This window comes from Trachurus japonicus, chromosome 7 (assembly GCF_045865225.1).
Source record: "Trachurus japonicus isolate A0001 chromosome 7, Traja_1.0".
In the NCBI taxonomy this organism is placed as follows: domain Eukaryota; kingdom Metazoa; phylum Chordata; class Actinopteri; order Carangiformes; family Carangidae; genus Trachurus; species Trachurus japonicus.
The window spans coordinates 17,274,313-17,301,339 of NC_140913.1; the positions used below are offsets into that span (position 1 = coordinate 17,274,313).

At 41.4% G+C, this 27,027-nt stretch overlaps 1 protein-coding gene across 3 annotated transcripts in view; it reads right to left on the bottom strand.

The window, feature by feature from the left end:
• cntn3a.1 (contactin 3a, tandem duplicate 1) overlaps positions 1–17,765 on the bottom strand; it is an 85,626-nt gene extending 67,861 nt beyond the window's left edge. The window contains exons 1-2 of one of the 3 annotated variants that reach the window (XM_085781638.1): positions 17,195–17,750; positions 8,973–9,116 (exon numbers count right to left, since the gene is read on the bottom strand). In XM_085781638.1, coding sequence (XP_085637764.1) covers positions 8,973–9,027 — 55 coding nt within the window. In that variant the 5' untranslated portion in view covers positions 9,028–9,116; positions 17,195–17,750. Of the gene's footprint in view, positions 1–8,972; positions 9,117–17,194 lie in introns of all 3 variants that reach the window. The other 2 variants (XM_085781640.1, XM_085781637.1) reach the window with 2 other exon arrangements.
• Between the last annotated feature and the right edge of the window lie 9,262 nt (positions 17,766–27,027).

Genomic DNA, 27,027 nt, shown 5'->3' on the forward strand with positions numbered 1-27,027 from the left:
TGCACTCATCAAACCCTACATGGAGTGCAGTACACAAACATAACTCAATATTCAATTAATGGAAAATTAATCAACATACTGTAGATATTTGGTTGTAGCCCGTCCCCTCGATCACGGCAGTGCTAAAGTGACCTGATCTTTGGCAGCACCATGGCAACTGTTGTTATAATGGTGAGTAACTGTCAGAATAATGAGAAGGGATTGAGCTCCGGGGGCTGTGCCTGGGGGCTCAGTTCAAACTGATGCAAACTCTCTGAAACTCTTCCGTTGCTCTAACGGGAATGAATGTAACATGTGGTAGGGAAAGCAGAATAATTTTGTGGTTTGCTTTCTGGTAATCAAACATTAAGGGCTACACACAGGCTAGGCCTGCTCAGACCAAGCTCCACAGATATTCAGGGATTTATTATTCTTTCCCAGGAAGATCTCATTTTGGTGGCATAAGTATTGCCTTGCCTAGACCATGGGTGCATACTGCAAAATACTTTAGCTAAGTAATGAAGGTTTAAAATGTAAAATCAGCACTGACCATAACAAATGACACACCTGTTGGAGGATTCAAAATGTAGTCAAGAAAGCATGTCACAACCAGAATGTCAAAATGTGACTGCAGGTCCAACCCTCAGCACCCCTGAGCAGCACACAAAGTAGAATGATGAAAAAGTGCTCTATCAGAGAAGTGCACTGATCCAGAATCCCAACGGGAAGTTGACTTCACAATGCCGCAGGACAGAGATGGAGGTCATTATGAAAGGATCTTTAAAAAATATAGGCCGCCTCCACCCATATCTGTCACCTGCTGCCAGATGGTGATATGTACAACCATTTTCCAAGGCTCCTCAGACTACACAAGACTCAGCACCGAAGCACAAGTGGAAGGCAGAGGGAGCTGTTTTGGAGGCTGAAATAAAAACTAATCTCAAATTCAATACTAGCTGACAGCAAATGAATTCCTCCAGCTTACCTCAGCATGAATAAACAGGCACATGGGGAGTTGGCTGTGGGGGAGGTATCGGTCGTTTGTGAGGTCCCAAATCCATTCGTTTCAGCTCAGGGTTTTATGCATCAAATAAAAAAAGCCAATCTTGCTTTTTAAAGCATCTTTCCCCTCTGTTCAGGCCGATAAGGTACACCTATAAGGTCTCTCATTCAGGGGCAGCAAGTGTTTCTCAAGACCAGCAGGAAGGTTTGGATGTTTAACCAACATAGATTCAAACAAATCTTTTCTTAACATCTAAAACATCTGGGCAATCTGTTTCTCCAGGTCCTTGATAAACAAAAAACATCAAACTGTACATAATGAAACAATCAATAATTAACAGTTTACCAGTAAAACACTGGAAAAAGGAAAAACCTGTGAATGGACATTGTACTATCGATGTAGAGAAGACATTCGAAACCAATAGAAATAAATAGAGTGAACTTACACGATATCTTATCTATATGCGCTACGGTGTACTATACTGTACAGCCGACTGTCGTTAATTAAACTAATTACAAAGTCGGTGGCACAGTCTGCAAGGAGAGAAATGTGGCCAAGTCATTCCAAACCAATATCCAACAGTGTCACACCATTCTCTACTTAATCAAAGCTAGTGCAACTGAAATTCAATAACAACCTTTGTATCAAGAGTATCCAATGCCATGTACACTGGGGAAACACAGAAATTGATTAGGTCCAACTCCATATGTGGGGAAGGCAAATTAAAGCAATTTTTTGTTAGTGTTCTCTGTATTGAATGTCTACATAAACCCAGGAACATACTGCTTCTGAGAATGCCATTTTTCATCTAATTGTAGTAATATCCCTTCCTATTCCTCCTCAAGATTGGTTAGAAGGTTATTTGTCACTTACAAGCTGCTGTGCTGCACACTAATGGAAACATTTATCATGGTATAAAACTGTATGCTCTCAACCGCAGTAAATTCACTGATTTCTGAAATTTTGAGTGCAGTTTTCATTGTCTAACAATGCAAAGCAGCATACAGTGGATACTTGTACATTTAAAAAAAATCTTGCATAATAACATATAGCTCATACATACTGATAAGACAGTAAAGTAAGAAAATCACAACTTTGACACACGTGTTAACACCTTCTAATTAAACTACTGTATGTGTGAGATCAGTGCTGAAAATAAATGTTTAATATTTCTTTATATGAATCTAATTCCACCGGCAACTATCTACTGTCATGCCTTTGCGGATGTGTAAAACAATGCATGTAAAATGTTCAGATTAAAGTGGAGTGACGTTATCAGACTCATGACTTCAGCCTCGGGAGACAGTACAGTACATATGTCAGAAAAACAGGCTGTTGGATCTGTCATGTCAAAACATGTTGCTCGTTGCTCTTTAATTAACAGTGATGCATTTAAAAGAAATGATACACAGTACAGTTCAATCATTGTGGTCTATAATTAACCCTTCACAGCAAGTACATTTAAATTGGATGATTTTTCATTCCTGGATGAAGTGGAAGTACAGCCAACTATGAGAGGAGCAATCACCAGGGAATATTCCACATCTTCACATATGCAGAACTTCAAAGATGCAATGAAATCCTTGCTTAAGGATTCGTAAAAGGCTTTGCCATGTTCAGATGAATCAATGAGTTAAGTCAATATTTGAGACTCCAGTCATCCCTGGAATGCACACATAGGGATAGAGAGTAAAGTAGTAGTAGGCCTAGAAGATTATACTGCCGACCAGAAGCAGCCCTTAATCGGCACCATAAATCTGCTTTATACAAAAAATGATATGATTTATCTTGCACTGGTAGTGCTGAAACGCAGAGTGTGTAACTTCAGCCACAAGGAGCCTTTCAATAAAAACAACGACAAAATTTGTGATGTCATGAAAGCAAGGAACCAGAGGAACTGTTGTCGTCCACACAGAACATAAGGTTCTCAAGGTTTAGATTCATACAGGAAATCAAAGTGACCGATGTCAGGGAAGGGTTGGGAGCAGAGATAGCTACTCATCAGAGGCTGATGCATCTGCAGGAGCTTCTTCATCTCCAAATCACATGGGTGGGGTTATGAGCCAGTAGAAACATAATAAAGCAGTTTTAGCTTGAAAAATCTGTAATTTGGGACAGCTAATGTGGTATTAGCCGTACCACAAAGGATTAGTCCAACCGGGAGGGCAGGCTTTCCAGTCTTTGCTGTCGTCTGCATGTTATCCCTTGTCTCACTGTAGCAATCAGAATATATGCAAGTCTTTATTCAGAGTGCAATTACCAATGCTTTTAGTAGACCGATGACGTATTGGAGCAACTGGAGACTCGTAACATTTGTTTTGTTAATAACCTATGAAACAGACGTTCAACAGGTTTTTGTCGGCAGCTGAATTATCCACAGGGGTGTCCTCTCCAAAACAAACAGACTGAACAAAACAAAACAAAATCAGTGATTCACTGACACAGAAGATGTCCCCAAAGGCTGGAAGCTGAGCTGTCTAACATTTACCTGTCTTGTTCCTTTTATAACTTTAGATGATCACTGTGTCCTTCATCTGGTTAGAATATACTGTATCTAAACAACAACGACAAAGGTGAATAAAGAGGATGTGGCTTAAAGCCCCTACAAAGAACTTTTAACTGGATATGCAAAAGTCTCTTGACCTACAACAGCTACTGCTTCTGTCCACATGGGTCGCCAAAATAAACACAAAATGAAAGTTCTTTACAGATGCTTTAAAATTTGATTTAAAAAAAATTCAGCCCACAACACTTATGCCATTAAATTTATATTATTTGGGCATGTCTGCTGCATGACAAAGGCCTATCTGCGATCTGTTGACACATTTACATTTTTTTTTTTTTAAATGGCTGCTTCTGACATATAACCGATGTTCATATTGTAAGTTATTAATTGTGCAGCCCTGACTAATACAGTGAAATGTGATTTTACCAGCTCAGACTGCTGTGCCCTACCTTCATACAAATTCCAAAACTCATGCGTTTTACTAAGAAAGAGGATTTAATCCTTTATCAGCTGCAATGAGATGAAATCACAGGGCGGTTGTGTGGTTGTAAGCACTTTCGCATCTCAGCAAGTAGGTCCTGAGTTTGATTCCTGGGCCTGGGGCCTTTCTGGGGAATTTGCATGTTCTCCATGTGTTTTCTCTCTGGGTAGTCCAGCTTCCTCCCACAGTCCAAAAACATGCATATTAGGCTGCTTGATGTGTCTGGATTGCCTGTAGTGCGTGAATGTGTGTGTGTGTGTGTGTGTGTGTGTGTGTGTGTGTGTGTGTGTGTGTGTGTGTGTGTGTGTGTGTGTGTGTGTGTGTGAGTGTGTGTGTGTGTGTGTGCGATGTCAATCTCTATTTGTAGGCCCTGTGACTGGCGACCTGTCCAGGGCATACCCTGCCCTCGCTCTATGTCAGCTGGGATTGGCTCCAGCCTACCCACAACCCTCGACAGATAAGTGGTCTTGACAGTGGACTGGATGGATGACTGGATGAAATCACAGACTGATGTCCTCATAATCAGCATGAATTTGACAAACAATTACTGCAACCAATTATGTTTGTAATCTGAACGAGAGAATGTCAGCATTGTGTCACCTTCGACTCAAAAAAAGAACTTTAAATCCTTTAAAGGCTTACTGATTTCTAGTAGCACAACCATTGCTGTGCCAAACCACTTCAGCTGTCAAATGAAGAATTGTTGAATGCTTAGTTCTGATTGGCCAATAAAAACAGTTTGAGATAAGTGGTTTCAGATCACTAGACATTTAATCATATCACTTCACTTTCAACAAGTCCTGGAGATGTTGTTGATTTTTCATCAAATTAAACATCAACAGCATGTGCCAAAAATGCATCATTTTTCTGAAACTGTAAACACTCTTTCATCTAACAATGGGTTTTCTGATGTTAATTTTGAATTATTCTCAGAGCACAAAACATTTGATTGTTGGTTGGAGCCTAAACAGCAGTTTTACTAGATATGTTCATATTTCTGTTTCCAATGTTTCTTAATTGTAGCCCTTAAAAGCCAACTACAGATGTTTCTGTGATTTCGCTGCTGTTGATAATTTTTCGGCTCATGTTGAAATGTTTGGAATTAACTCTTTGAGTGCCGCGCTCCTTTCCAAAGTTTTAGTCAAGTGTACCGGCAATTTAGACGATTTTTGACGATTTTTGTAGATTTTGCTCATTTGAAAGGTGAAACTCTCTGCTTCAAATGGCCACAAACCGTTTGTTTCTACGTGCCTCCGTTCCTGAGAAAACTCAAGCTAAACATAGCCGGTTTTCATCAAAATCCCTGCTTTTTTTCTAGAAAAGGAGATACAGCGTCTTTTATGAAAGGTTCTCTGTTTGTGCCTGTCGCTCTTCTGACACTTGCATTTCTGGATCAAAGGGCTCGTGTAAGATAAATATATACAACAATTGTTGTTCTATTCACAAAGCCACCATCGGGGGCGGTGGGGGGGGGGGCGCCACTAAACAACAATAACACAGACGCACCGTGCCGTGTCACAGCCTCTCGCCACGGAATGTGATGGTCTCTCGGCCAAAAGCAGGTCGGGAACACCGGTCCCACCGGTGGTCGCGGTCCTTCTGTGGTACGGGTCGGTGGTGCTGGCCTGCTTTGGCCGAGAGACCATCACATTTTACCGCGGGAGGACCTTGGGGAGGACACGGTGTTGCTCGAGATGAAGACCGGACGGGACTGTCGGCTGAGAGCTTCCTGTTCGGCTCCGAGCTGCTGGAGCCCCGCGGGTGAGAGCAGAGCAGCTGCTGCATCCACATGCAGAACTCGGTTTGAAAAAGCCGAGTTATGATAAAAACTTCCAGATCGTGAGCTGTCATGAGTTTTTGATCATCATCTATTTCAGTTCTGCTCGTCGTAGAGTCCCCAAATTTACACATAAAGGTGTGTTAAAGTGTCTATTTTCATAATTTTTTTTAAAAAAGCAAAAAACGTAAAATTACGTTTTTGGCACTCAACGCATGGGAACGAAAAACGAGAAATTACATGGTTGGCATTCAATGAGTTAATAGGAGAATAGACACTTTGGGCTCCAGTTTCGTGGTGCGGCGCAAAGCGGCGCAGGGTGGCGCAGCCTGCACAGTGCAAGTTGAGTGCAGCAACATGGTCCTTTTGACAGTTTGGTAGACCGCGGTGCACCGAGATGGGTGTGGCGTCACAGATTCAGCCTGGCGCAATGACAGTTTCCAAAAGGCTGTGCCAAAGGTGTGCTGAAAGCACACCAGCTCCAACCTGGTCTACTTTCGGCGCAGTGGTAGTTTGGCTGACCGGTGCACAGTGCGCACACGTCACCAAGACCTCACAGGCAGGTTTCCACAGTTTCAGGTACATTTAAATGCAATAAATAATCACAACAACAACCACTATTTAATGCAACTAGCACACAAATGTATATCTATATCGACTGTCCCGTCACATCTGATGTCAGATCAAAGGCGTTTGTCACACGTAATAGGAACTCAACCTGACTGAATTAACACAGATGAAACTGTGATACAAACTAACGAGTTCACATCGCTCTCAGCCAACCACAAACAACCTCAGCATCAGAGAGTGATTATATATTCGGCATCTCTCATCTCAGAAAATTCAAAAGAAAAGAGAAAAAGAGAGAGACGCTCGCTGACAAGGGCCGGCAACAGAGCTCAGTGATGCGTCCTTTACGCACAGCTGCTTCTGATTTCATCCCTGTTACGCATGGTATTTGTTTATGTTGTGATCTGTGCACACTACTCATCTTTGTTACACAGGCTTTATATAGGTTACTTAAATGTGAGTTTTTGTTTGTTTTTCACACTGGGCAGCGGTTCTGCATCAGGGCAAACCTGATTAACAATTAGTAACCTCCTCCCAGACTACTTTTGCTCAGTCCGTGGAGGTCTGTTCATGTTACCATCCTGAGCTCGGACCTCCCGGTCCAAAACATATCCTCCTGTAAAATGTTTGGCCGTCTGGCGTTGCTGTCTCCCTCGTCCATGTCGAAATATAAAATGACAAAATTGCAGTGTGCCTCACCCGCAGCACATTTAAAGGTGAGTCGGCTTTGTTAAACCCACTCACGCTTTCTCCCCTCCCTCTTCCCACTTGCGCCGGTAGGAGGGATGGGAGGAGTACCTGCGCTGGGGTGCGCCGTGCACAAAACTTGCAAAGTGCTGGTCTATGAAACTAGAGCCCTTTACATCAAGCACCACAACTGAATTTCTTCCCCTTCTTGATGGTTATTTTTCCCTAATAACCAAACATTGTCGATACTTGTTTGATATATGTTTTAGAATAATATATGATGTTAACCAGAAATTTCTCTTCAGCCCATACAGAGATGTGTCTTGCCGACAAATTTTTGCCACGAAACTCCTTCTGTCAAATGAAATCTCTTCATTGTCCACTTGAAGGGACTTACCATGGGAAGGTTAGCTCATTCACACAACCACACATGCCGTAGAGTACACTCCTCGGCCTAAGGCCATTCAGAGCCCTGGGGGTTGGGATGGGGGGAGGTTGGTTAACTCTAGATGAACTCACTATGGGAATGACTTCCCCTTGGCCTCATTGCTCTCCCACACAGCCAGTGCCTACTGTTTTAAGAAAATCATTTCCAAGTGTGGATGAGTAACCTCCCTAGCAGCACTTATCCAACAACGTCACACGGTATTGCGTATCTGCCTACTAAAATGCTTATCATGTCTCTCTCAGAACACAGAGCCTTTGGAGGTCTATCATTATATTGTGCCATACTTGTCTTGCAAGCAGAGCATATGTAATGTAAGCCCATACTGAATATTAATGCTCAGTTACTCTGTGTTACCAACTGTGAGTGTAAGCCTCAAGAGTGAGGCAAGGGCTGTGCAACACAATGGTTTTCAGAAGCGATTTGCCCTCTGCTTCTTTGATAATTTGTGTTGAATAGATAACTGTGAATGTGTTTTCTGCACCTCATCATTGCAAGACAAAAGTTTGTGGCTGGAATCTGGCCGGAGATTTGAACTGTCTCACTGAAGCTGTTTATCTGAGATCAAATGATTTATGGAAGGATTTCCACTATTGCCAAAGACATTCACTCCTCTGTATATTTAACAGAATGCCTAAGTAGGACATAATATGTGATCCAGACTTGTGGTGTAGATCCTAATCCCATAGTGACTCACAGTTCCCTGAGGAAAGCCTCATTAGACATCCACTGATGTGTATTGGATTTAGTGATAAGTGGTGCTAATTGCCATGTAGGCAAATTTAGGTGCCGACGTGCTGTTGTGCTTTTGAAGAGACGCACATGAACAAACACAAACACGCAGTGACATTCACAAGCACACACACAAACACACACACGCACACTAATTATTTTAGGGTCCCAGCTGCGAGGAGGGGCTGCTGATTGGAGCAAGGCAACATGAAAGATTACTCATTCCTCAAGATACCGTGCTCATACAACAAAGCCTTTATTCATCTTGTTCTGTGCTCCAGACTCTGACATTCTGAAGAGGACTAACATTTGACCCTGAACATTTTATAAGAGAGGACAATTAGGTCTCTCATTAAAGGCGAGATCAATGACACGATTTCTGTACTGCTACTAGTGCAATCTCAATTAGAGTAACAATTGAGGTGCTCTTAAAAATGAATGACTGCACATTCAGTAGCTGATAGGGCCTGTCTCTCAGTGATAGAAACCTGGCTTTTTCTTTTCCGTCAGGAATCACTGTCTGAAAAAAAAATGCAATGTGCACCTGAAAGAATGTTAATTTGCTACCTTGAGCTGCCAATGAAAACACAACAGCATGAATTTTTCCTACCATTTATGAATTTGGTGGAAAGCTTTGGGTGTGCCGTGCCATAAAACCAGTTCATTTTCCATTTGACTTTTAAGTGCCATCTGTTCCGTATGCTGAGGCGCCTTCACAAAAAAATCTGGAAATAACTATTCAAAGCTCCTGTGCTAACAACATAAAAAAAAGTGTATGTTTGGGAGGCTTACCTGTCAGACAGTCCACCAATGACAGCAGCAGTATAAGTTTCCATGGCAACTCCATTTCAATGGTCTCAGGTCAACACAAGCTCACATCCAATCACAGGTGTGTAGAATCCTGGCTTTGTCCTTTTCAGTACTTTCACGATTCGTCTGTTAAATAAAAATAAATGGAAGGGGAAAACCATTAGAGATTCACATACAGCAAGTGTGCATATTTCCTGTGCAGTGACTTTTATAATATAAGACACAAGAAGATGGCAAAACTCAATTATCAATCATATCCTGGAAGCCCAAAAGAATCTAAAGAATCTAAGCTAAAAATATTTGATTTCTGCAAACACTTTTTAGGTCTAGGTGACATTTAGTCGATTTTGAATTGCAGATACCGTGACAGCCAGGGTATAAAGTATCTCTGAAAATAATCAAGAATGTGCTCTGTCTTGTGCAAACTCAAAAAATGATTTGTCCAACCAAAGCACTTACAAAGCACTTGTGCACACTTGCGCTGTGCAGTTTGCTTCAGTGTTCTTAACATTGCATAATGGGGATTGTGTCTGCAAGAGAAACATAAAGGGATTGCTTGCTTGTACTCAAACCTGCTGAGACAAAACAAAAAGCAAGCTGGTTGTCAGACACATCCCTGGCAAGTAATAAACCACTGTCCTGGCTCCTCGAATTCATCTGAGCTGGGGGGATTATGTATTTCTGACATAAAGAGCTGACTGTACACAGTGCAAAACCATTTTCCGTCCCCACGGGAGACTCACACAATTGATTTTCTCAAGGACTAAACCGTAATTTATCCCTGTTTAGACTCAAATGAAGTCTTAAAAAAAGTTGTGACATCATAATGAGATGTATTCCGCCTGTCACTGATAAACAGTGATGTATTTATTTGTCTAAATATGTCCCCCCCGCCGCCCCCCTCAAAAAAATAAACATGTTGACAACCACGATGCTTTCTGGTAAAGCAACAGACAAATCTCATACGCGTTATAAGCTGGTTATGGAGTGAAGAAGGATGAGGAGAGGAAATTAGCCATTGTCTTTGTTCCAGCTGACTCTCCCTGGTACATTTAACTGACTGATGGCACAGTTTCCTCTGACTACACTCCACCAGCATGCAGAAATAAATGAGAGTAGAAATTAATAAGAACACACAGTATAGTCTATCAAGGAGAATGTGCCAAAAAAGCCGAGACAACTGAATGATTACAGTTTCATAGTTTCTTAGTTATCTGTGTGCCTCTTATCTATGCACCACTGGAAGGCATGACAGAGCATACTGATGCTTATATGAATATATCAGCTGTGTCCCTGACACATTCGCCTACACTACTCTTCCTTCTGCGTGTACTAAACCATTAAAGGCAACACTTTCCCCCTATAAATCTCATTATGGAGATTGGGTTTAGAGTGTCATCTTAGTTCCAATTTATCTTGCAGTTATTAGGATGCAAATGTCATGAGTAAATGTTGGCTTTTAATAATAAAACAGAGAGACTTCAAATCCCTTCTTGTGCTCCTGGATATTTTTGGAGTGCTCCTCCTTTGAGGGAATAATTGTGAGAGATGCGCTGAATAAATTATTCCACACAATGTCTTTAAAAGAGTAGCGTAGAAGTTCAGCAAAACTTTATATTCTACTGTCACACCTCTGCCACATTATTTGACAACATCTTATACGTGTATATAAACTCCACTACACAAATTATAAAACTTAATTTACATGTAATGATGTTATGATGCTATGTACTGTAAAGGCCTTTGAGACAAACTGTATGTAAAAATGAGCTAGACAAATAAACTTGCCTTGCCTTGCTTTAATAAATGCTTGACATCTTCAAAAACGGTTTGAGTAATTGTTTTGGTCAGCCATGTAAATATTTGAGACTCTGGTCATCTAAAATTAATTTATCCTGTCTCTACATCACCACTGGCCACCATGACCAGAACGTGTGAACTGTGGAGACACCCCATTCATAAAAGCAGGTATCTGTTGGCCTCTAACTGCCATCTCTTGATCTCTATTACTCACAAGCCCTGAGACAGGAGACATCAGACAGCAGGGTTAGTGGGGGGGATAAAAGACAGCCTTTTGATCCAAAGAAGCTTAGCACTAAGATGATGGCTAGGGGAGTTGGGAGTGTGCATGGCAGTATTTGACTTCCTCTTCGGTACAAATTAATTACCCTTGTGACCTTAAGAGGTAGTGACAAGGCCATTGACTTACTTTCATCCCCAACTGGATCTCTCATTTGTTTGCTGTATGAGATGAAAATTAATGATAGGAAAGGCTTTCAAACTTTTGCTTTCAAGTTCCACCCTCTTTCATGTCTTTGCAAAAAAACTAGTGGTTGAAAAATGGAGTTTGACCACGGCTGGAATGGCAGTCATGGCCTACACATTTCTTGACCCAATTTGTAATGTCACCGCATTTAAATGTAACACAACACTCATGACTCCAGCCTGTCATTTTAGCAACCCAGACAGAATAAATGGAGGAACATACAAGGACTATAAATAACACAGATTTGCATACTTTTTGTCTGTCTGGGTAATAATTTAACCGGTGCTGAACCTTTGATGGGGATGCTGCACGCAGCTTTATCCCTCAAGTGCCTCATATTCCTTCCTCTGAAACTGACACCACAGCTCAAGGTCTTACACAACATACTTGTCAATATCTAGGGGAAATAAGTTGTACCTAACATTTTCACATGTTTTGACGTTAGTTAATTTACAAAAAAAGTGATTAATGCAGGAACATGAGCACATTTAAATTAGATGAGATGTGAAATAGCTGTCATCTCTGACTCCATGAGATACAATTTCCATAAATATTTCCGATTTTAAGGAATAATGTGTGGATTGCCTAAATCCTACTTCCTTACTTATCATAATAAGCAACATGTGTGGTATTGTGTAAAAATATGAATATAACTTTTTTTCTCCCCCCTTTGAGGATTAATCAACAAATACACAGCAGTCAAAATGCCAAGCATTTGCTCATTCAGGTTTCACAACATTTCTCTTTTTTATGTTATGATCAATCAAGTAGCTTTACATTTTGGGCTGTTTGTCAGCGACGTCATCTACTGTACATAGTACACACAGAGGCATGAGGATATGCAGACTCAGCAAAGAAGGTCCCAAACCACAAGGTTCAACATCCAAACCTTTGTTCCAAGTGACAATGCCAACTACTGCACCACTACACCTCCCTGGACTACAACAATTCATCAAAATATTTCATTCTGTCAATCCACAAATCGATTAATAGACCTGCAGCTCCAGTCCACACCCCAGCGCAGTCGTACTTTGTACTTGAGCGTCATCTAATCACATGGAATTAATGTTATGTGCTGCAACAGCGGAGAGCTCGGGTGTGAAACTGAGCGCTTCATTTTATTTGACGTTTGAGGAAATGCAGCTGCTTTGAGGCAGGTTTCAGATTTGTGGAGACAAAGCGCTCCTCCAAATTTCAGTGTTGTCAAAGTGACACCTCTGTTCCTCTTCTCCTCTGACAGCACCAGCTGGAGTTGATAAACCACAGATTTTAGTTCAGTCAGCCGCAGAAGATGACAGTGATGGCAGCTGATTCGACCCTCTCCGCTACATCCGATCTCTCCACTGCCATCAATTTTTCAAGGCTCAAAAATGTATTAATAGAAGGGTACTCCAGGTCCCTTTGGTTGAGGAGTCCAGATGAAGATAAAATTCACACTAAAATGCATGAGCTGCCCACACACGCTCACTCACTCCTTCCCACCCACACCAACACCCTCCACCACCACCACCCTACCCGAGCTCTGAATCATGAATGAGACCAGACTCCCACACTCTGCAGGAACGAGACAAGACCAGGAAAAATGGCATACAATGCTGCATCTTTAATCACCTGAGCTGTGACTTCACTTGATCTGCAGACACCAGCTCGATCAGTGTTTTCCTGCATGTGAGGCTCATCTCACGGCTCTGAGTGCCTCCAGTCATCTAAAATTCATTTTCTGGCGGTGCTCGCATTGAGACTAGTAGTAGTAGGGAACGTGAAATTTCTCCCTAATCCTGCATACTTTGATTCACCACACACATGAATCAAAGATTTACCAAGCAGCTCTGTGGAAGAGTGGCAGTGATAATGATATCAAGTTCTTATCAGATGCTATTATTTTGCAGTTCCAGTGCAGGTTTTTTTTTTTACTCTAAATATGTTTTAATTTACTTATTAACCCATATATACTGTGAGCAGTTGTAAGAAAGCAATTAAGAGTTTCTTAGCCTGGTTATAGATTTGACCAAGTCTATACTTTGTTCTTAAAGATAAAGATTTTGCAGATATTTTTCTTTCATCATAGAACTAACACAGCCGTGGCTATGTGTTAAGTAGGTGTCATATCTTCTGGATCCATAAAACATGTTTGTAGCCTCCTGTACAATTTTAACATGAAAAGATTGAGTGTACTTTCAAGTACTTTCAAAGGTGTTTTGAAGGTGCTTTTGCTTGTACTGACTCCCACAGAGTTCCACAAGTTCCACAGAGATAAAAAAAAAAAAAAAAAAAGTCAGAAAAAAACTTAACTTCCCACTGCCAGTCTTGCTCTGTAAGAACCTATGAAGCTATAACCACTAAACTCAAAACTTTTGAGTCGTTGCTTTTAAATGTGCCAACCCTTTTTTCCCCCCCCTTCCTCACAAATGGCACACCACGGGAGTCATCGAAGTGCCAGCATATTCCCCAGCCAAGATTCTACCTCAAATAGTGGCACAAGACAAAGAGACTAATGGTGTTTTGATCTAAGCACACAAGCCGCAGGCATGACATAACACATGCCAGCTTCTTCCTTTCTCCAGACCGCACCAGGGGCACTCCACGAAACGCTCATCCCACTCTCCCCAGTGACAAGACCAACCAAGTGTGTTGAAAGGTTATTTCTGCTCACACACATGCTCCAAGCCCAAGTTTTAATATAATGAGCACAGGATGTGGTAATAATTTACGTAACCATTTCAGATGTATGTATCAAAATCCTTTTTTTTTTAAAATCCTTTGTTGCTTTTCTTTATTATTATTCATTATTGATTGAATAGTTAATCCTCAGTCATGCGCTCATTATATAATCCGTAATACAAACACAGAACTGACATGGGCGTCACTTATTTATTTTTTCATTAGTAATAACCTGCTAGTGGAGTGGCCTACATTTGAATTACTCTGATTGGCTACTGAAGCAAACAAACTGTCTATTTGTCTTACAGACAATGCAAGTTCTGACTAATTGTGTTTTATTTCCATTTTTTCTTTTTGTTTTTGTTTTATTAAAGCACAAGTGGTTGTCAGTGCCAATACACCCGCTTTCTAAGGTAGTAATTAAGGATCCCATCAGGATCAAACTCTAGCAGTTATCATGGGAGGTAATTTGAAATCCATGTCAGAGAAATTATTACTGTATTATAATTATGGATTTAAAAAAACTTTAAAAAGTACTGTGGTTTGGAGCATCATAAACTTAATAATACAAGTCAGGATTGATTTTAGCACAATGTCACCATGGTTACAATATTTCTCATTGCTTGGTTAGGTTCTCTGAAAAGTACTCAATATAAGACAAACTTTCTTGAATGTTTATGCACATCAAGCAACATAAACTTATGTTTGCACAGGGGAATCGAACACCACTATCCTGTGACATAGGCTATTCAAGTGTTCCACTGACCCAGTCATCCCAACCTCTTCATAAAGACTCCATGCACTTTTCCCCTTTATTTTTTCACAAAGGGTCAGTCTTGTTATAAAATGTGCTTTGAATTTAAGTATATGAAGTATTTGATTTATGTTACACTATATTGTTTTGACAGTTACTCCGCAATTACACATTCCTTTCTTCATACCAGACATGTAGTGAACTATAACTTTGGAATAGCTAGTTTTTCCTAGATGTCTGATCTTACTTAAAGGGACAACGAGGAGTTTTGGAAAGCGAAGTGTTTTCACATTACATTTACCATGAGCCTCCGCACGCACAGTGAAATTCTTGGACCGGTGCAAGATGGACGTCTTGCCACAAATGTTTTCATTCATCAAGAGTGAAAGTCGGAGGTTCGAAGATGATCAGATACCGTCGTAGTTCCGACCATAAACGGCGATTCAGTGACGTTATTCCCATGACCCGCCGGGCAGCATCCGCGAAACCGAAAGTAGGAAACGCTGGTCGGCTCGCCCAGCATATCCGACACTAATACAGTAATAATAACAAAATAACGATAGAGACAAAACAATATATTTATCGAAAATGGACCCAGTGTAGGTAACGCAGATTCATCCACATTAATTTGAGACTTTTTTATAACCAAATACAAACTCCTCGTTGTCCCTTTAAGTATTTTCTCAGTGGGCCTTGGAGACATCCAGCTGTGGTGTCCCTGCACCACATGCCAAAATTGAGAAATCTTGTCTAGAAGTAGTTGCATGTTCATGTACACAATAACTCACATTTACATTTTTCCCAGTGTAAACAGACTACATGTTCAGCACTGGAAAATAGTACATAATGTGCAGCTGAAAAAGAACCACAGACAGTGATAAATAAATAGTATATTATTAGTAAATATATAAGCATTAGAAAAAACATAAAACAGTGCCTGGCGTGCATGAGAAAAGACAAAAAAATATATCTAAATAAATATTTAACTATACAGGTGGAATTATCTTCATTGTGATCAATACAACTCAGGGCTGTCATTTTAAAACCCTTTAAGGCAATAGGTAAACATATGGTTTCAGTTCTGCATCGCTGCTCTTCAGCTAACAGACTGTATGGAAGCACTGCAAAGACTCACAGAAGATATATTGTGGAACTTAGTAGGTTCCTTGAAAAGATAACAGTCCCTGCTGTACTAAATTGAATAAAATATTATAGCTTAGAGTTTAACTGACCATGCAGCTACAATCCTTTGTTTTTGGAATAAAAAGGCAGATCAGAAATCCATTGCTTATATATGGTATACGCCTAAATTCGTGAAGCACATCAATCCTTCTATGAACAGATCATAACACATGCCTACATCAGCCTGCACATGCAATTTTCCACTCCTCCTGCAGACTATGCTCCACTTCATGGGGTGCCATGAACTTCATGTTCTACCCCCCTCCTCCTCCTCCTCCTCCTGGGCCAGCAGTGACATCATCAGAAAGGTGTCCTGCCATGAACACACTTCCCCAAGGAGATGTGTAGTAGCTCTGCATTCCAGCCACTTGAATGCAAAAGGTAAGAGGAGTAACTGCACACGGGAGGCACTACAGTATGTACTGGAAGGAACTTTTGGGTAGAAACTATATGCCAAGAGAACATCTCGCTGGCACACTGTCAATAAAGACTGCACTACAACACTGAGATTTCCCTCCAAACAGGAGGTGAAATGAGGTAAGAATTCACAACATGTAAGAAATAACTGTAGAAAGAAACACATTTAATTTCTGAGCCAAAAATAATTTACTTAACTGCAGAATTATCATTTGCAAGGCTGAGGCAGCTTCCTCTCTGACATATGGACACAAGAGAACAACTATTTCCAATGCACTGGCATGCTTAACGACTTTAGACAATCTGAACTGCAATCAAGCTCGGAGCTGGGTGCAATCAAAGACAGTGAGGGATGATGTGACTGGACTGAGTCCAATCCCCTGTTGATCACTGGAGATAAATGAGGTCTGCCGGAGGTTTTAAATGAGCACGAATTATTAGGGTAGCTGTGTCCTCCTCTCACAGATACATGGATAAAGTGGTGTCCATGGCAATTAGAGGACACCGTAAATGATATTGTCTAAAATAGAAATTATACATCTTAAGTGAGAACTGGATTCTTTTTCTCTAATTGAGGTATGGTCATGCAAGCAAGAGCACAAATGTGACGTGCAATTTCACGCTGTGCATATTGTAACTCTGTTTTGCTATTGTCTATTAGAGTGAGAGAGAGGAGGAAAAAAGAAAACATAATAATGGTCCAGTTACCCTATGACAGTCTGCATGCTGATATTTTTATTGAATGTCTAAAATATGAGGTTTTGCACTATAATTATCTTCGATGGCATAAGTGGAAGTTTGTGAGTGACAGCCTGATGATTGAACTGACCGAAAATAAGCAATAATGGGTTAGCAATAAAGGAAATACGATTTATTACACAGAGCATAGTATAAGTAAACAACAATTATTAATATTAAGCCTACCTGAGTAAGTCCCCCGCGCTGTTTGCTGGTGTTTAGCCCTTCTCGGATATCCATGTTACACCGCGCATCTCCTCACTCCTGCTTCACCCGGGTAGCTCCCAGCGTCGAGTCGACGGCAACACTTTAAGTTCGGTTTCCTCGTAGAAATGGAGCCAAACTCATCTCGTGTCTCTCCTCTCGTCTTCAGACACCCTTTCCACCTTCGGTCTCTTCGTTGTTCTCAGAGTCCTGGGAACTTGCTGGTTGCCGCCTGTTCCTCCGCGCTCCACACTCCCTGTTCCCTGGTACGTTCATTGAAGGTGCCGTTGCGCTCCTGCTCCTGCCCCTGCTCGCACCGCTGCCCGGCTGACACTAACACAGCCCGCAGCAGTGCCTTCTTCTATCTCAGAGAAGTGAATATTTCTTTCTTTTTCTTCTTTTTCTTCTTTCTTTTTAATTTCTTGAGAGCAGGAACTGAAAGTGTTCACGGTCTGGTGAACGTCGCTGTTGAGTCTCTGCGTCCGGCTCGTCCACAGGAGGAGAGGAGGACTGTGGCTGCCTGCGCGCGCGGCGGCAGTGGCTCATGGGACATCAGAGGTGGATATGTAGCCTAGCTGTATTTTATTTATTTATATTCACGCTGCAGGTTCACACCACATCCTCCTTAACCCCCATGTCCTCAGACACATAAGGCTGTAGCCTACATATTCTTCCTAATCTGAAGATCCTGTTTATTCATTAACAACAACAACAACAACAACAACAACAACATTTTATTGAAAGCTGTTACAGATACTGTATTTGGATGCTCCAACTGGCCCATTTCAATAAATTAAAAAGTGTTTCATTTTCATGTTAGGCTATGGCATGATGAGCAGATTTTATCTACCCTACTGAGTATAATCTTTTATATTTTCATCAATAATAACTGCATCATAATTTAGCCTACAATGACAGTGTATTTTGTAAAGTCTTTTAGACACCCACTGTTAAAAAGGGTGTTTTTTGTTATCTTGCCTAATGAGAGTTGCAGAGGTATCCAACCTCTGCTTGATTGGCGTGACCCTCACCTCCAGTTGTTTTGTTGTTCCTGTTCATAAAATAATACAACCAAAATACTGCAATATTCAAAAATTGTTATAGAACCTGCTCAGTTGTTTCCTCTGAAGCATAAGTACAAAGAAGCAAAATGCAGAAATGGGCCTACTTCACAAAAGTCCTTCAAACAGTCCAGCAAAAAGGAGTGACTTATTGGCCAATTGTATTGTCCTTCTCCATAATGGTGACATACACTGTCCTGACAAAACAATGCAGAATCAACACTTTGGCTACTGGAAAACATATACAACTTTGAAGGGATATTCCGGCGTAGGTTTAACCCATGGTCCAACCATAGACTGTAAAAAGAATACAGTGACACCGAGTTAGACCCCCCCCCCCCCCCCCTGAAAAGTCTGCTAACCGCTAGCTTCTCTAGTTGCAGCAACTTTAGCAATGACCGCACTATAACAAACAGCGCAGTCAAACCGCAATCAAAAAGCCACTCATTCACAAATAATGCTCAGAACAGCACTTTGTCAACAGGGTCCCAGCACATAATACGAGGCATCTTTGCCTGGTTTCTATTGAAAAGAGACGAAAACAACGCACTCTCCTACAGTTATACGTTATGCAGCAACTTTCCACGTCCAGCATAGCATCCAGGCACTGACAACACACGTCCGAGTCCAACTGGCAGCACAGACATTCAGTCTCAGCGGCCACTGGCAGACAGTGAACACACATTGACCACTCGAACCCCCCAGAAAAGTGGGGGACCCAGCACATAGACTCCGTCTATAGCTGTCTATAACCGTCCCTCTTTCACTTTTCTTCTCCATTTCCTTCAGCTCGTCTTCAGTAAACTCGGTCTCAAACTGATAGGGGCGCCCATCGAAATGAAACCAGTTGTCGTTGTTGTCAAACTCCATAAATTCAGCCGTGTTGTCCCTTCTGTGATGACTGCTTTAGCTACTGTGTTCAGGCAGTCTCTTCCGGCAATAAATGTCGTCTCGCGTGTGACGTCGCTTCATTGCTTCTTCCCCTGCCCTGCTCCATGCTCCAGTGTTTTCCCTGCTTGTTTGTGAGTAAATAAAACCCTTTTTGTGACTGAACCAAGAGGGCAGTTGTCGGTCTGAGAAGTGAAGCTCACTTCCGCGTTCAAAAAACTGCAATCCCCTCGAATTCCTCTGGGGGCTGGTGTCAGAAGGGAGCATTCCCCATAGACCCCCATGTTAAAATCGCCGACTTTACATCCTCAGTAAACATGTTAAAAGCCTGGTGTCAGAACGTTTTTTCGTCTCAATCGATAGTTTCTACCCCCGCACACACTCTGAGGGGGGTGAATTTTTTTTTAACTCTACTGTTTTACTGTTATTAGGTTAAAATTCTGGCCAATTAGGGCGTGGAAACGTTGAGTGACAGGTCCGAGCAGCTCCGTGGACAGCTGCTTCGAGGCCAGTGTGGGCGGGTTCTCGGCCGGCCAATCCAACATGGCGCTGTTCAGGCCGCCATATTTGAGTCACAAAAACGACTCCCCAAAACCAATGGGTGACGTCACGGACGCTACGTCCATTCTTTTTACAGTCTATGGACTGAACCTGCGTGTCTGCATTTAGGTCCTTCCCCGCAACCTGACAATTGGTCGTTTGTGCAGAAGCTAATTATGACCCCATTTACAACCGCATGTTGCATTTTGTTGATTGGTGACATCTAGTGGCCATAGTAACTATGACATGATCAAAGGGAAAGGTGCAGTGATGTACTTTAAGAGCAGACAAAGTCTTCATCATGAGCATTTTGGTGTAAATTGATGGGTGGATAATCATGCAACACAGCAGAGTGTTTGATTCCCATGTGATGTCAGCAGTTTAACATGTTTCTTTTATCCATGAACACTTAACAAGGTTACCCATGTTGTTATTATTGTAAACATGATGACAAAGGTTGTCTGATGTTGAGTATGGATTTTAACCATAATCAAAATCTTCTCCTAAACCTTACCAGTAGAGCCTTAACGTAACCAATACTTTATGTATACTTGCATGTTTTTTATTGCGACCATCATAACCAGGGTCATATACATGTGCATGGGGTGCTAAATCAGTAGTTACATTTTACTCCTGGACCATGGATCAAGAGAAAAGTGGAAAAAAAACCTTTGAGGTTGTTTAAGTTGGAAAAATGTTGGGGAAAATGTCATCACACACTCTATACTGTACAGCTACTGTCAACAACCAAACAAAATACAATGCACTGCTGATTGAGGCGTTACACCATCAGTAACAGTTGTAACCGAGATAAAATTATTCATAGTTGCATCCATTTTTAATGAGGTGTTAACATTTCTTTTTTTTTACTCCCTGTATGTGGTATAGCAAATTAACAAAATTAAAACAAGAAACAAAAGAAAAGAACGGTGCCTGGAGAGACACATCTTTGTCAGTTAAAAAGAAATATGATCATGCACTTTCTCATCATTACTTTTACAGACAACAGGAAAGGCTTCCAGCTCATAAAGTTTAAACAGTCAGAAGTTGTATGCCTCCGGCTCATAATCCACTTGTAATGTTGAGTGGGATTCAAGAAAATCTACTTCTGTTTGAGCCAATGCAAGAGTGATAATTACAGGAGAAATTAACGAATGCCCTGCTGAGCCCTGGAAAGGTAAAAAGAAAAAAAAAATATTTGAATTAACCTACTGAATGAACATTTAGTACTCCTTAGCCACCCATGCACATACCGGTAGCTAATAATGGCACATCAAAGCTCCAAGGAACGCTTTAGTATAGCCACCCTAAACACAAATATCTGCAAATAGGATTGAATATTTCATGAATTCTTCCACCGGGGGGGAAATTTTCTTATCATTTCATTGTGATAGGTTCTTCCAAAGAAAAATGAACTGCATTTAATGTTATTCAATTTGACAAATTTCTCCCTGCTCTCACTGGGGTCGGGAAAATTTCATGTGGCCAGGCCTGTGCAGCAATGAGTCACATCAGAACATGTCAATTGAATACACAAATTGTCCCGTGGGAGTGAATAAGTTGCTGTTATAAGAGTGGCTTGAAACTGCCAGAAGTCAGACGGACAGGCAATTTCAGGGGTCCGTTTCACAAAGCAGGTTTAGTGAAAACTCTGAGTCTGTTAACCCTGAAATTGATGTGATTCTGCGTCGGCATTCATACATCACTCCACCGTTAAAAGTGAGCGGGGAGAGGGTTTTTTTTGCTGGTTGCTATGGTGAATCATATTATCTTTGTTCCATTGATGAGGGCTTTTCATCTCCCCGTAACTCAGGTTCAAGTTACCTCAGAGTTGATTGAACTAACTCTGAGTTTCCTAGATCAGTTCAGGATTAGACTCAGAGTTTGTTGAACCTGCTTTGTGAAACGGACCCCAGGTCCATCTCTGTGAGAGCAAGAAAAAGCAAATAGATAATACAATCTCTGATATCTCTCATCTTCTCAACCTTTTTCTCAGTGTTTATTTATAAAATGAACTGACACTGTGACTCAGTGATAGGAAACAGATCAAATATTCAATTTTGCTTAAAAGAAAACTCAAACAACACAAGGGCTGAAAAAATCTCATAATGTCATATTGCCACACTATAAAAGTCAATTGTTGTTGTTGCCGTTAATAGATAATGTCTTTGTGGAGAAACGAATCATTCGCAAAAGAGCCATCCACAAAAAGCCGACTATACAGCCACATGATCTCTAGTTTGTAAATGACCAGTTCTTGGCTCATTAATTTATTGCGGCCATAGACTGTATATTAAAAGGCTGCATCACTTCACTTCAGTGTACCTCTTTAAAGAAAACATCCCACACAGTTCATCACACGACTTTGTTTTTTCCACTGAGCTGTTATCGTCTGTTAAAGGGGACATATTATGGAAATATCACATTTTGAAGGCTCTTTAATGTGAATTTGGGCTTGCCTTCCAGCCCCCAAAATATGAGAATTGGCAAAAAAATCTGTAATTTGCAGGCTCCCTAGGTTGAAATCGATGTGGTTTTAACGAGCTGGTCCCTCAGTTGTCTTCCAATGATGTAAGTAGTTTTAAAATTTGTATATCACTATAGTGTTGGGCGATTTTGACATTCTCAGATCGTCCCAATCGCCCTCCCAGGAGATCGCCGATAGACCTATCTATCGCCGGGGTACCGAGGGAGGTCGTTCCACGTGTTCGTTCGACCGGGGGGGGCGGCGTATGGTTTTGCGTTTACCGTGCCCTGCTGTCATGCTGTCATGCATGCGCTTCTCTGTGTGTGTGTGTGTGTGTGTGTGTGTGAGGGCTAATAACGGAGAAAGAGCGCTATGATCAATGAACGGAACGATATTGCGTTGCCGAAAGCCGAAAAATCTATTCATGGCGGACGTAATTTATTTGTGGCATATCAGTGAACACCTCGTCGGGCTGTGACAGGGCTGGCGTCGGCAGCCTAGTCACAGCCACAACACCAGCTAAACGTGTTTCCTCAAATTTGAGGCAGAGTGGCCACCCTGTTTACCACAGAGATTTTGTGTGCGGTCATATGACTACCTGGCTGCATTTGATTGGTGAAACACTGTCATTTGACCGAGTATCTGTTGGAAGCAGCCAGAGAAGCGGCTTCATTAAAACAAAACAAACAGATTGTGCATTGGATCAATAAAAAAAAGTAGCGAGTGTGTGTGTGTGTGTGTGTGTGTGTGTGTGTAAAATCGGCAAGAAAACAAAACATCGCCGATCGTCCTTCCAATCGCCGATAGACGATTGGATCGTCAATCGGCACAACCACTACTACCTGGCAGTGGTAGAGGGGTGGGGCAAGCAGTGACTCATTTGCATTTAAAGGGACAGACACTGAAGCCGGCCGTTCTGAGCAGGGCTGTTTTGAGCAGATGAAAAGAGTGCTGTAATGTTTGATCCTTGGGGTATTTTGACCGATGCATGTCTTTAAGATATGTCTTTAAGATACCTGGGAACAATTTTATTTTGTGGAAAAGGGACATAATATGTCTCCTTTAAAGCTTTCTTGTGAACCTGGTGTGCAATTGACTAAGTTGAGGCAATCCTCCCTGCCCTTGACGCTGCATGATGCCATTCAATTCATTCAGTTTTAATCAAATCAAGCACAGTCAGCAGCTCAGTCACCTCCTCGGTGTTGCAGACGGAGTTTATGTTTAGGGCAAAACCAATTTGTCTTATTCAATACCTTTTTCCCACATTCTTTACTGACTCATGATCAATGTTCTGTGGGAATAAACGTAGGCCGAAAAAGCTTTTTGCTCCATTTTACTCAGTATGCCAAGCTAATCAACACAAAAATAATGAATCAATAGTCAATGTTAATCAATCTTGTATTAATACTAGACAACAGCTATCCTGTGTTCAAATGTTATGCACCATCTATTGTCTACTGCATACTGCTCTCCACACAGGTTGCTGCTGGGGTATATTAGGTTTGGCGTTTTGATACATACACGTGTGTTTTCTATTTTGAGATACAGTTAACCATATGTTGTCTTTAATTGAGCATAATAAATAGCTGTATTTCAGTCTAACATTTCTTAGGCACAACTTCATAAAACATATGGGCTACAGAAGTGACAGTAAATCTTTTACACTAAAAACACAATTTGGCACTGAAAACAAAAAACCTGAACTGAAACTGGAAAAACTTGTATTGGCACTGATAACACCAACATAAAGAAACAATGTTAACTTTTTTAACTCTGACATTTTTGTGTGTGGAGCATCCGTATTTGCAGCCTGTTTGAAGGCTAGCCACCTTTGATTTGTCAGAAAGTGTGATATCTGCTCACTCATTGAGATAATAATGTATAGTTGCACCACATGGCTGAGCAGCAGGGTCAGGATAATAATGTTGAAATTACAGGTGAAGTCCATAAATGGGACTCCAGGAGGTGAAACAAAGAGCAAAAACTATAGGGACTTGAATGAATGCGTAAGCTTCATTTTGATAAGAGTGGAAAAAATCAAAGAATATAAAGCGGCAATTAGAAATAGAAATTAGAAACAGAAATACAGATTACCCTACCACCAAATACACTTGCTAGTAGACACAAAAGGTGTCTGATATACATTCACTGGCTGTATTTTTTTTTCAATCCAGACGTCAAAAAGTAGGACAATGGGAGCACAAGACAGTGCCCCCAATTTTCCAATGACACATGAGCTTTGAGTTTCCCACAAGAAGCCTAAAGATAAAAGGAGTGGATGTAAAACAATTTAGTATAAACTCTTCCTTGTTATGTTTGCGAATGTTTATACAGGTTTTTGAATATAATTCTCAGGAAACAGAGTTGGAAATAGGATCAGATCTCTTGTGGAAATTTTTTGTCTTCCTGAAGCAGCAGCATCATCATTTAACAGCTGATGAAAAGTGAGGCATTTGCCAGCAGCATACGATAAATATTACAGAGCCTAATGGTCTAAGTGAAGAACTGGATTTGAGGCTTTGTTTTTATTTCTACAGGCAATTTTCCTTTATGAAATAAGAGCTGAGACACAGCAGATCCCCTTTGTCCAACCAATGTTCTGCAGGTATTTATTAAGGCCTTATATAGCAGTGTTTTATAATGTTTGGTTATGATTCATACTTTCATGTTGTTTATGTTTCTAAACGGATTCACTGTATAAATCCTTACTTTACTATACATATTTAGGTATAATTTCCATTTAGCACTGTATATCAAAGTGTTTGTAATAGCCCCACTTGTTAAGCTGTTGTTGATCCTGTGATGAGCAAACTCTTTTTTGAGAGCTGAATGAACGCATATGGCACATACATACTGTAAAACATAGTTTCTGTGTCAGTCTTCATGAATGCACCTGACAAAAAGTATGTTGACAGAGCTACTCATTTTCTAATGGTATGTCCAATATGAAGCAAGTGCTCATGAATTCTTCCATAAGAAGAGTTAACTATGTTTTGCTAATTAGTCATGTTAGTTTGAAATAGTGTAACTCAAGGGCTTTGGTATTGATTTGTGACTCTCGGCTCCATGGGCCAAATTGTCTGGGTGGGAGATATCTCACAGAAAATCAAGAGGTTGAGGTTTTCAGCCTTCACTTGCTGCACACTAATGACTGCCTTGCCAAAGCGTTTAACCTTGAGCCAATCTGTCTTCTCACTTAGAAAAGCAGAGTTCTTGAACCATGAAATAGAGGTAGTTGTCCCGCTGAAAGGAGGTTACAACCCACACTACTTCAAGATTAATCAATTACTGGCATTTCAAATGTCATGAAGTCATTGGTTGGAATCATTAACAGAACCTCCTTATTTCAGTCAGCTTTTTGTTTACTGTTGCTATCATTTCCTTGAGAATTAAAAACTCAAGTGCCTATGTACCCAGCTGTCTCAGTGCGGCCGCAAAGATATGTGAAAGGGGACGAAAGAAGAAAGAGTACGAATCTGAATTTGGATGTGTGTGTCTGTGTGTCTGTGCGTGTAGGGTCAGGAGGAACACATACATCATGATGAGTCTCAAGTGTGTATGTCATTAGTATGTGCAGTATGTGTGTCACAAAGTGTTAGTATACTGTGCCCAAATTATTGCATTTTTTTGAAGTGTTTCCAGTCAAATAGGCGGTGCACAGCCAATTGTGACTGGAACGCCCACTAATGTGACTGTTTGTCTCGAGGAGAAGAGTCCTGTAGACAGGCCTGAAGGAGGGGCTGCACGGATTACAATATTGGGAGCAGCTGGGGTGGTTGGTTGATTGAAGGGTGGGGCCTCTAGGCCTCGGTGGAGAAAAGCCCTCTTGGCCGTGTGGGGAGGAAGACAGCCAGCTCTTCCCCTTTAAGTTGTTTTGTGTTATTATTTCAGGCATTTTTCCTCACTTTGGCCCTCATTTATTAAACTTGCGCAGGATCTGGTGTAGATTCTGGTGTAAATATCAGTGTACGCCAAGTGTCACGTGTCATTTACTAAAAGTGTGTACGCTGCTGATTTCGGCGTAGAACCGGTGTGGTGTTGATAAATCCGGCGGCTGAAAACGAGCGTCATTTAAATGTCACGCCCCGATATATTCCTGCTTTAGAGGCGTCGCCCTGCCCCTTTTACGACATGGAGACACGGAAGACGGCCAAGAAGAGACTTTACTGGCATTACCGCGTTGAACAGGGAGAGGGCGGCAACATTAAATATCTGGACATTGATAGATTGATAGATTTTGTGATTGATACGCACGTGTCACCGACCACGTCAGGAAACCCAGCGATTGATACGCACGTGTCACCGACCACGTCAGGAAACCCAGCGATCTCATGAAATGCTCCTGCAGTTTACTAAACACAAGTGACTGAGGAGAAATCATAGGCATATTACTGCTGCGAACGCGACTTTATGACCATCAGCACCGCTGGCATGGTTCGGCTGATGGAGGAGGGATGTGAAACACCGGCCCGATCTCCCGCTGACACGTCCCGGTGGTGGGGAAGAAAAAAAAAAAACACTCCGCCACGGAGATCAGCTGCACCTGGACAGGTAGCGGAGCCCCCCCCCTCCCCCGCCGGCTCCGGTGTCCGGCGTCCGGCAGAGAGGGAGACGCTCTGGTGCTGCAGATGTTGGAAGTTTGTGTGTGTGATCTACAATAACAGGTCTGTCTGTCATTGACTGTTTCTGTTTACACAGCTGATTAACGAGCATCTGTCACGTCGTGGTTTTTAATTCATCTCAGTTGCTCAAAATAAAAGTCGAGTTAAATTTTCAACACGGACTTGGTTGTAGCGTTTCTTTTTTTTTTTTTTTTGGCTACTTTTTATCTTTTTATCAATATAAACAACAACAACATG